Here is a 12254-nt window from a genome sequence, read left to right on the forward strand (position 1 = left end):
AGAAAGGAAGAAGAACTACCTTACTTTTCAAGTGATATGAGACCATTATTTTTAACAGTGGCAACTATTATGTCTCCAAACCTTAAATTCTGTGGAACAAAGAAATAGAAGCAATTGATTAAGATGGCATTTTAACCACTTGTCTTTATTAAATGAACCCTTTTAAAAGGTAACAATATTGGACAAAGCAAAGCCAATATTTGTATGAATCTGAGTTTATAATTTTACATACGGAACTTACACATCATAAGCAAGCATACAGTAGGCAGGGATACTGCAGGAATTTGAATTACATGCTTGAAAAAGCAAATACTTCAATTTAAATTTGAAAACAGGACACTGCCTGTCTCAAATCTGGCTTGCTTTCCCTCTACAACTCAATAGCTTACCCTGAAATGGGGCACACTCAAGGTGGTAACAGGCATTCAGAAGTCCTGGCAAAGCAATGGTATGGATGAAACTGGAACAAGCAATGTCATCTGTAGAAAGGGCTCACTGAGGGCCACTAGAGCTCCTGCTTTCACCCTCTCTTGCCTTTGGCCTCAAGGCACATCATTCTGTGTTGGTCAAGAAACACCCAATGCTTTGGCTACAAGTCTTTGGAAGCACTCAAACTTCAGCTTTTTCAAGCACCTAAACTGCACTCCCCAAAGATCAGCCCTCTTCAAGTTAAATGGCAGGATGCTTACCCAACCTGATGAAAAATACAAAATGGCTGCTGCATCCTCCAGATGCTGTCAAAGCAGCAATTACGCAGGTATGGCTCATTGCAGAGAATCCAACCAGTTCCTCAAAGCAGCTTTCTTCTTTTACTAGCATCACATTTCACCATGGGCTCCAAATGTGAGATAGGGTTGCACTTATTTCCCAAGGTCTTTGCAATTTAGATGCCACATGCCATGATCTTAACTCTGATGTTTGGATGGACTTAAGGTAAAAGAGCAAGATAATTAAACAGTGACACGGGTGTTTAACCTGGATTGCTCACCATTTTTTTTATCTCAAAATTGCCTCATCAAATTGCTTCTTTTACTCTAGGGGAAAGAGATAGAGAGCCAGTTTGGCCTAGTGGTTAAAACAACGGGCTAGAAACCAGGAGACTGAGAGTTGTAGTCCCGCCTTAGGCGTGAAAGCCGGCTGGGTGCCTTCGGGCCAATCATTCTCTCTCAGCCCAACTCGGTGCAATGTAGACTAGCCTCCTCGTGGTGCACCCTGGGCAACGTGACTTGTCATGGCTAAATAGTCTACACATCTGGCTGCTGGACCTCACAAGGATTTCCCAGCAAGAAAAAGCAGCATGAACACCAAACTGCTATGCCATACAATTAAAAAAAAAAAAAGGGGGGGGGGGGAAGAGATGAAAGCCATGTGAAGTTCCCTTGCAAGGAAGAAAGCAAGCCAAGTTAGTGATACAGTTTAGGCTAGATGATTATATACAGTTCAGAATTAATTTTAAGTTTAAACGCATTGCTTTAAGTCAGATGCTTTAAGTCACCAAAAATAAAGACAAGTATTTAAGCCATATATTTATATCACATATTTCCTAATAAAATTAATATTTAAAAAGTTGCAACAGAGAACTCAATGGTATTAACTGAAAAAAGCAATAAAAGATATACAAGTATGATAAAAAGAGAAATACAATTTGTTCATCATTATATCCTTTGATGAAATAGGCTTTTATAACCTTTATATTAATATGTATTTTAAAATTCTTATCTCAGAAACAATCATGGGGAAAAATACATTGGAAGGAGTAGCGCTTAGAGATGCAGCAGATGTGTAAGGACTTGCCACTAGAACATCACAAATAATGTTGATGAACAATTTCATTCTCAAGCATGAACCTATTTTTAGTTCCTCCCCACAACTTATGGGTATTCAGGATTATCTTTTGAGGAACAATGCGTTTATGCATTTTTAAGTTGTTCATTCAACTAAAATAAATGTGACTACTGAATAGAACAACTTTCTACTTTCAGATGTGATGACAAAGGTAGCATGAATTATTCTATCTGTAATATCTAACACAAAATGCATGCTTTTTATATTGTTCTCCATGAACTAAAAACTCAATTAACATATCTTCATTTTTTAAAAAAAATTATTCACTTACTATACAATTTATACAATAAGAAGAGTGCAATTGTTTAACTTGTGCACTGTTTTCCTTCCCCTGCATTACAGTATGGGTGGGGTGGGGGTAGAATTACACTGAAACAATAAGCCTGCCACATTAGAAAAATAAGTTGTCTTTGATTGTTAAGTAATGGAATTCTGACACCATGCTCCTATTCATTTTTGGAAATCTGTTCTTACAAAGAGTGTACCTCATCATGCAATAACTTCTCATTCAAAATATTGATACATGGAAGTACTCTTTCAATAAACGCTTCTCAACTGACCATTTGCTAGCAGTATAATTTTAAGGAAGAGAGCATTCCCTCCCCCCACAACTGTGCAAAGTTAACCTAAGAGCAAAATGTCTATGCTATCATGTCATATTTGGGAAACAGAAAATTACAAAATTATGTTTTTGAACTTTTAAAGTTGGGACATTGAACTATATAGATGTGACAAAGTGAAATCACATTCAACCCTACAATCACTGTCAATATATCCTGATAGCCCTAATACCAAATGGGTCTAACGTGGGGCTGAGCTACTTCCAGAGACTTTTGTTTGCACCAGCATCCCCTTCTGCTTTTTATTTAATTAGCTGCTTCTCACATTTTTAAAAAAAGCATCTAAGCCTAGAAAATGCTTAAGAAAACTTGCTGTCTCATGCTACCTGCTTCTGGGGAGTAGGGAGAGGCATCTGCCCAAAGGGAGCTCACAGAGTAAGACCCACCTGTTCTGCGACCCTTTTGATTTTTGATTGAGCAGCTAGGCAAACTGGGCCCATTCAGGCTAACGGGCACTGGGCAACCCCCTTTTCAAAACAAGGCGTTCTTTTCTGGCGTGCCCTTTTGGAGCACAGCACTTCTGGGGCAGTTGGGAGGGTACTAAAGTCCCCCTAATCAAATTTCCTTTTGCCCCTGAATATCGCTACCTTGAGAAATTAGTTTGACAAGCCTGAGAGAGAAATAGAGCTCCTGCAACGTTTTTTCCAATAAAAAATTCCTAAACTTGTCCTTGAAGGCTGATTTAAGGATTGCACAGCTATTTAGGTGGATATCTCAGACTTTCCTTGTCAAGCAAGCCATAGATCCAAGCCTGTAAAACTGCTCACCCTGAAAACTGACTCTTTGTCTCCCCCCACCCCCAGACAGTTCAGTGTCACTCAAAGGGCAAATGTTGATAAGAAAATCTAATTCCATGAATAGTCAACTCAACTGTACTCTCAAAGCAAGCTAGAATGAAATATGGTAGGGCTATAATTTCCAGTAAATGCATATTGCATGAATCTAAGCCAAAATCCTAAAAGAACTGGCAGCCAAGCTGTAGGTATGCTATGACTCTAAAGAATAAAGGCAAGATACCTTTAGAAAGATGGTAAATAATAGACAAAATTCAGTGGGAAAGTAGGTGTTTTTTAAAATTATGAGAAGTGGGCCAAAAAAGGGTGAAAAGTATTACTATAATAAAATTATTTCGTCCAGAACGTTGTCATGCTGGGTGCCATGTTGCTTGCATGTATGTACGTATGCATATTTGTATGTATGTATGAATCTGCCTGCCTGCATAGCGACAGGGTTCATGCTGTGGCAAGTGCTATACTAGTCACTTCCAGTCTAAGCAAATGTCCCTACTGATTTTCAAGGTAGTAATTTAATGGGCCAAAGGTTGTAATAGTCATGCACAATTATGTACTGTTCTATATATTTTTTATACGATTCTTTCTACTGGATGATTTCCAGATACGTTGGATTACAACTTCAATAATTCCCAGTCAGGACGGCCAAAGGCTGATAGGCTTTTGCGATAGGCATAATATTCTAGAAGAATAACTAATGAAAAAAGATGAGGAGATGAACTGAACAGGATCCTTTTCATTAAAATCTAAAATAGCCAATCACATAGAGGCAACCTGATGTCAGTACTAAGCCAGACCATTTTGGCTGTGAAGTTAACCGAAGGATAGAACTCATCCCTTGACAATCAGGCAAATGAATCCATGTTTTAGCTTTTCTACTACTTTCTACTACTTTAGCTTTTAAACCCACTGTGTTTACACAATGGGTTTAAGATAAATTACAAAGATTAGAGAAAAATGTATTTTCAATAAGCACCAAAAGCATTCATTAAGGGAAAATATACATAAATACTATATTTAACTGACAAATTGCATAAACTATACCATAAGAATGACAGCCAGACAGGGCTAGTTTACACACACAAGGGGCTACATCCAACCACCCACAAGCATATGCAAGAGATTTTACCTCTGCTCTCCTCCCTCCATGCCACATCCCCCTTCCATTCTGCTCTGCATTTGTATTTCTAATTCTCACATGCATCTTGGCTTGGTGAAAACATACCATAGATCCCCTATCCAAGGTAGAACTTCCTGTAGGTTTGCCGATCAAAAATACATTTAATTAATATCACACTAATTGGGTAGATAACTATTGGTTGTACAAAAGATCCTTTGATTCATTACATTTCGTTCAACACTTTCTTGATTAGAATTTTCCCAACCTACATAATTCATTATGAAGAAAAATTAAATTTCTAATTTGGAAGTGTGAAAGAGAAAAGATTTGTTCTTTCTTTCCAGTTTTTTTTAAAATAGTCTTTAAGGTAGGGGGAAAATCATGCATTAACTGTAATCTTAGAGCACATATACTGATAGATAAAAGCAGTTACTTCAAGCTGATTATGCTCTGCAGAGTTCATGGTTATAAACCACTGGCTGTCAAATTATCAGATTAAACGTAGCTACTGACATTTTTAACTCCAAAAAGGAAGAATGTGTAGTAGGAATGGAAACACAAAGTATATTATGAACTACAGACTATTGCACATTTCAACATAATACAAGTGTAAAATAGAAAGTTTGAAAGATAATACACTCTGTTACACAGAAACTTACAAATGATTTGTGCACACAACTCAAAACATGAACAGCGGACGCCACCATAGCCCACTGGCTTAGCTGTTTAGTGACCTTTAGAAACCGGTCCAGACTGATTATCAGCAATACATTTTCTTGTTTTTGTTTTTTTAAAAAAAAATATTTTGAGACCACAGCATTTGATACATATATATATAATTCTGTGGTCAAGGACGAACAGATGTAGTTTTGCAATTCTAAATAAAAAGTGCAAAAATGTAAAAAAAAAAACAAAATTAAAAATATGGAAGCATAAGCTAAAAATTGTCTGCATAGCTGAAATCTATTTAAAGCGAGTCCTTGGTAAGGAGTACTGACAGAAGAAAGCAGGGTTCTGTTTTGTTTTTTAATATAAAATGTCTTCTGCATGTTCATTAATAGAACGCAAGAATGTCAGTTGTGTAAGCTTTCAAACAATTCACAGACAGTTCACTCCTGCATCTTTAGACACCATAGTTGTCGCAGTACCACCTTCTCCAAGGTAAACAGCTGTGCTGGATTTAGAACTAACCACCCTGTCACTCCCATTGTTGTTAATCTCACAATCCAGGGGTTCTGTGGAGATGACCCATGTTGAAGGGCGCCATCTCTTTAGGGAATAAGGCGTTTTCACACGTTTCTTGATCTTTTCTCCTGAGACGGATTTGCCCTCAAGAGATGATTCACCCACTAAAAAGGAAGAATACACAACGTTATCACATGGGCTGAAAAACATATGAACAATAAAAAGAGCAAACTCCTGTGACAAGTAGTAGATGATAAATAGATGTTAATCATATACTCAATTGTATACAATATTCAAAGAAGTACAATAACTAAACTGCAAAATGATGAAGTGATTTTCCACCTAGTCTAACCGGATCTAAGCAGAATGAACCGCAGACATTTAGAGTACAATTCATTCTAGAGTGCAGGTAATAATGCACCCTCGCTAGGAAAACAACAGAATACCAAGGAATACCAAAGACTTCAGCCAAGTCTTCCCAGGATATAATTTGTGTTGTGTAGGGATTGTTCTAAATGGAGAAGCGTCAAACATTCAGTCACCCCTTCCCTAATTAAAAAATGCTGAAAAGCAGCCAAAAATTGTACTGATTCTTTTGCTCTAAAAAAGCATACATAAAACCTGGTATCAAAGCTTTTTGCTCAAATATTTACCACTGCATGTCTAAACTGACTTGTTAAACTCTTAGCTCTATTTCTGAAAGCTACCACACTAAAGAGATTGGTACACTATGAGAAAACTAAAGTAAACCAAAATGTTCTAAATCATGGGTTTCCTCTGATGTTTGAAAATTCAAACATAAAGTTCTAAATTATATTTAATGCATAGTTGGTATGAAGGCTTAATTGAACTACAGGTAGTCCTCGATTAGCAACTGCCTCGTACAGTGACTGTTAGCAGTTATGATGGTGATGAAAAAGTAACTTTGCGATCAGTGCCTGCATTTACAATCTCGCAGGTCTGTAAAGCAAAAGAAAGCTGAAGTAAGATCATAAGCAGAGTTGCAGTTTCACTTAGCAGCTGCTTCGCTTAACGACCAAGTTACTGGTTCCAATTCTGGTTGCTGAACAAGGACTACCTGTAGTATGACAAAGGAACTACTCTGATCCTACCAACTATAATGGGAGAAGACTCCTTCTTCTTCAATTAAGTTACTCAAACTAAATATTACAGGGGTTTACACAAATACAGCTTCTTATTTCATATAAAGATAAATTATTTTGGTGATATTCAACTGAAACCGAGGATATGTACATGCATATGCATAGTATCTGTTCTTCCATTATGCAGCATATTACTGGATAAGAAAGCTTTCAAAATGTAAACAAATTACTGCTCAGAGTGATTTAGAATACAATGACACAGTGAATTGGTAATGAGCCATCTATCAAGCAATGGAAGGTTTTGTCAACCCTTGAAAGCACTCTTTGTCTCATGCAACTTGAAAACATTGATAGGAGATTTCCCTTGCTAATTCCTCGCCCTCTGAAAGAGTCTATTACAACATTGGGCATATATAACAAACCAAAGATCAAATGTTTCAGAAAAGACAGTTTTGCTAAAGCACTTTCTAGAAGCCATGGCTTTCTTAGGAAAAATACACTAAAACCCCTGCACAATTTTTTTTAGATTCCATAAGCATAACCACAAATGGATGTTTAGGAGATGAAAGGATACGCTTCACTGGAAAGAACAGAGGTAACTTAATTGAGCTACGAGGCAGACAGCAATGGAACAAATACAGAAATGGACGTATGCTTTGGTTTGGGGGAAGAAGGGTGCAAACAACAGCTTTACTATTTGTCACCTAAAATCAACATGCTTAATTCTGAGAATAATTTTGCCAGTATTCACTGATGTATCCCAGCAGAACTCACACTGAATAGTACACCCATCCAAAATATTTGTGGCAGAAAGATCCAGTGAGTTAGGCCTCTGTGCTCTTTTAGCGTGGGTCGGTCCAGAATTTGGTGCCGTTCTATGGCTGCTCTGGGTGGAAACACCTTGCTCTAGACCCAGGTTACTGTTGTTGTTGTTGGTATTTGTCCGGCCATTATCCAGTGACCGTTCTCTTCTATCTACCAGTCGATCGAGGATGCCCTCGTCATGGCTCACTTGCTGCTCCCTTCTTAATAATGGCTCATGTTCATCAGGGCTTGAGTTGATATTCAGACGACTATCTTCTCCACTGAACTGATGCTGCAACATTTCCTGGGCTCTGTGTGCTCCTGAGCTGGCTGCTTGGCCAGACTGGCCTGTCCCATTGATATACTGTGTTGATACAGTATGAGAGTTTGTTGTATGGCTCCTCCCTGCCACTTCATTTGTGGTAACCGTTACTAAGTGAGGTTCTACAGCATTTATAGTATTCATCTTGGCAACTCCAGTTTCTACTTGCTTCAAGTTTGATTTGTGCTTCCCTCCAAACTTCAGCCGAGGCTCCTTTGTTGAATTTTTGGTGTTTAAGGGTAGGCTAGTAGGCCTCTTTGGGAGGTTCTGCTGTTTGGGAAGAGGGTAGACCTGAGCAGGCTGAACATCTGGAATTAGACAGGCTTGGCCATTTCCAACTTGCATGAATTCCTGTTGTCCTGTTGCTTCTACTGCCAGTTTTATCAGTGGGTACAGCAAACTGGAACTAGTGCTGCTAAGCGGATCTGGCCCACTGAACTGCTTAAGAGAATGCTCCATCAGGTTTTCATCAGAGCTTTCTTTTAAGTTTTTATCCACTTCTTTTGGATCCAGCTTGTTAGTTTCCAAGTCCTCCTCTGTTAGCTGCAGACAAACCGGAGTTGGCCCAAGTGACTGCATGCCATTTGCAGCACAAATATTTGTTTCACCTGAATAAGGCATCTCAGATATGGTGGTCATGCCAGTGCTTGGAGTAAGGCCAGTTGTGTTGGTGGTGGTAGTGTTGGTTGACAAGCTGGTGACACTAGTCTCAGGACTTGGAATACGAGCTTGTGCTTGCTGCCGCTCGTAGTTAATGGAATTTCTGTTCTTCTCCCCAAGTGTCAGTGGTGTGCTTGACACTGAAAGTTCAGATGAAATGTTCTTCACTTTGCTATCACTGTGATTAACTGAATCCTCAATGAAAGATGAGGAAGAATACTCTTGATATGGTCTGATCTTTGCCATTCGTCTATGGTGTGACAGGTTTCTTTAGGAAAACAAAAAGACAACAGGATTAAGAGTACTTAGATAATGTTTCATCTTAAAAGTATTTCAAATGCAAAAAAAGGATATTTTAACCAACAAGGTTAATGACTAGGGGAGTGCAGATATGGGAACATTCCTACAATGCTGATATTTCATAGGTTTCCATGTGAGCTCCTTGGTTTTTCTCCCTTTCTCTTTAGAAGTGGCATGCCTATGATTTCTTAAAATCATGGTTACCCCATTCCTTTTTTTAAAATATGGGGGGAAGGATATTTTTGGGTGATCTTATTGTAAATGTTCACTGTTTCATTCTCTGTTTAGGGCAAAGAGGCAAACAACAATGGGATATGTGCCAGTTAATTTAATCATTTGAGAAGATGACAGTTGCCCATGAGGGCAGAAAACCTTCTAAAGCACTCTTTCAAAATCTGTAGTGTTTAATGAAGCTGCCAGATACAGTCTGCATGACAGATCTACATACTTCTGTAAGGGATACATTAGTGGAGAAGACTTCAGATGAGGCTGTTATCCTGAAAAAGCAAGCTGTTGGTTCTTAAATACTTTGTTAATGCATGCCTAAAATTACATGTTTGGTTAAAACAGAAATTGCGTTTTTGATCCTTTATGGAAGTGGGGTAAATGGAAATGAGTAAGAGAGAGGGAAGAATTTCTAGCCTTTTTTGGGCGACTGGGTACTTTGGAATTTGGAGATTATGTTATGGGCATGCCCAGAAAATGTTAGCCACAGAGGATGGGGTCAGCCACAAACTTAGATGGGGCCTAGAAGCATTCTTGTTAATACAGATGCTAGAAGGGTGCTTACTTCTGTCTGGTTTTTTTAAAATTAAAATATTCTTTAAAACAGAGGAGGCATAAACAGGACACTACCAGGCAAAAAGGGAGATGCCCAAAGGCCTCTCAAGGTCCATGGCCATCATACTGCTTATGCCTGGAATAAAATATGTCTCTCTCTTTGTGTGAGGTATTTTGTGCACCTGAAGGGTTTTGGATGAGAGTTTTAGATCTTGGCTGTCTGTGTGTATTCAGCATGTGACAATTCTGCCTGAAGGAATGAAAGGACTCAGGAAAGAATGAAGGCTATATTCATTCCTGAGATGAGTGAATGGCAGTATTTACTTCCGATATGACAGAGGGATCACTGCAAAGGATTATTTCTTCTTTATGGACCACCTACCGAATCTACAGGTCAGGAAAAATTCACTGAACAAAAGCTACTAAGATACAGAGAACCTTCTAAGAAGCGAGGTTGAAATGTAAAAATTCATGCTTAGGCAAAGCAGGGGGAAAGAACTGGGGTGGAGTACAGCAGAAACAAGCTTAGAAATGAACATCTAAAATATAATTCCTGCCTTCCTGAGCAACAGAAAAAAAATCTTTGCTGGATGGTTTCTCATGCCAAACTAAGGATATTTTCAATTCAAACAATGCCATGTATATGTCAATAAGTATCTTTCAAAGTAACCACAACTGTACTTAACTGTATATAACTCTTTGTGCAATACTTTTCCTGGACTTATTTTCAGTTTCATAGTGAGACAGCCTATGAAAGGAATATAGGTGTGGTTGAAGATATTTTTCTATTTTATCTAAAGAGCACCATGAGTCCAATATTGCGATACTGACTGGGTTTAGCACCCTTTTCCAAGTATTCAGCCAGTATGCAGATGCTGTATATGTGATAACAATTAAGGGATTACTTCAGAAAAAATAATAATAATTGCAGCCTGTGACTCATGAATAACCAGCACAACAGGAAGGTGCTACTGACTGAAAAAACAGCTTTTTCTATATATGTAAATTAAATGCTGGAGAAATGTGATGTTCCTGCAGTGAAACCAAACCTTTAAGAAAAGCATGTGCAACAAATGTGGAGCTTATGTACATAGATATTTTTTTTGGTACTATATACCGTTCATTTTGCATAGCTGTAGACATAGGGTTAACAGTGGGGCTGACAGATTTATTCCGCTCCCAAATCATCATGAGTTCAGCCATCCTCTCTTCAGCACACTGGGCTGTCAGCCGAGCTTCAGCATCTTGATCCCAGCAGTCTTCAATTGTCTCTTTCAGTGACCTCACAGCCTACCAAGGAGAACAGGATGACATTTTCTCACTCTCTTTTTTTTAACCTTTTGTTCTTCAATACCAGTGCTAACGATTAACAGTTTGATCATGTATTATTATTAAAAACATGCAGATCTAGGAAGACTAGTATTGGGTAAGACCGAAGGCTGTTTTCCGTAACAGCTAACTACATATTTAGGAGAAATCTATATGTTGGACACAAAGACGTACTTCTCTCCAAACACTGTTTCCCAGCAATTGTCATTTAGAAGTATGCTGCCACTGATCATGAAGATTTCATAAATCATGACTAGCTGTCACTAAAATTTTCCTCCTTGAATTTGTTTAATCCCCCTTTAAAGCTCTCCAAACAAATAATTCATAAGTAATGATATATCGGAAAACTGTATTCTTGCGGCCTCTTGTCTATTAGTGGTCAATCTATAGCAGGCATTTAACATTACAAAAATAAAAGAGTTAACATAGCAGATATTACTGAATGGATCAGCATTTTTCTATTTTGCACTGAAACATTTGTTACAGCACTTAAAATTTTGTAACAACAGTGCTCTATTTCTACCTTTATATTCCAACAACATCACTGTCAATTGAAAAGAGAAAGCAGCATAGCTTGTGTTTTGCTTCTCTTACCAAGCTGTTCTCTTTCCAGGCCTCAGGGAATTTTGGTCTTTGCTTTTCTCTTGAAACAAGGACTTGCATATCTTCAAAAGTGGGGTGGTTTCCAACTTCTATTTGGAATGCTGTTTGGAACTCTGGCACAGATTCTCCTGTTTGCAGAAAAAGTTATGTCAATGTTATCACAAAGCAGAAAAAGTAAAATAAAATAGAGCTGATGTTGAAATGTTGGGGCACAGCAAAAAAGTGCTTATCCTATTGTTTCTTCTTATTTCATGGCCAAGATTGGATTTGTTAATTTACACAGGCAGAAAATAAATAGGGAAATGGTATATAAACAGCTGTAGTTATTCTGAAAGTTTTCACTGCAGCTAATATTTAAACAAAATTCTTAGAAGTGGCTTACATAAACAGCTAGGTGATTCAAATGTAATACATATTTTCAAAAGCCTTCTGGCTGCACATTCATATACCCCTTACATATATCATTTAGGACTCTGATTTTGGAATAGCTTTGCTTTGTAAAAAAAGGAACAGCTCTGAGTTTTTAAAAAGAAAAATTGGTTTACTTCTATATCTGACTGCATATAAACAGAATTTCATAATGCATACTAATGGACTTTACTTCAGAAATAAAGACAGATGATTTTTGGCCACTCTACATGAAAAGCAAATACAGTCTGGAATATATTTCTCAGCTACAGAAGTAGGATTAGCTCAGCAAACAAAAATAAATTCAACAGCGGTGTTCCTGAAAAGTAGGAAGTGAGCGTTCCTCTTTGGGTATCTCATCAGTTTGGAACACAAGCCTTATAA

The 12254-nt window shown here is 37.9% G+C and overlaps 1 protein-coding gene across 1 annotated transcript in view; it reads right to left on the bottom strand.

The window, feature by feature from the left end:
• Positions 1–4216: 4216 nt before the first annotated feature.
• Positions 4217–12254, bottom strand: part of BMPR2 (bone morphogenetic protein receptor type 2) — an 88707-nt gene continuing 80669 nt past the window's right edge. The window contains exons 10-13 of the mRNA XM_063317980.1: positions 11454–11590; positions 10648–10820; positions 7439–8718; positions 4217–5725 (exon numbers count right to left, since the gene is read on the bottom strand). Of these exons, the coding sequence (XP_063174050.1) occupies positions 5475–5725; positions 7439–8718; positions 10648–10820; positions 11454–11590 (1841 nt within the window). The 3' untranslated portion in view covers positions 4217–5474. The remainder of the gene's footprint in view (positions 5726–7438; positions 8719–10647; positions 10821–11453; positions 11591–12254) is intronic.

This window comes from Candoia aspera, chromosome 1 (genome assembly GCF_035149785.1).
Source record: "Candoia aspera isolate rCanAsp1 chromosome 1, rCanAsp1.hap2, whole genome shotgun sequence".
Taxonomy (NCBI): Eukaryota; Metazoa; Chordata; class Lepidosauria; order Squamata; family Boidae; genus Candoia; species Candoia aspera.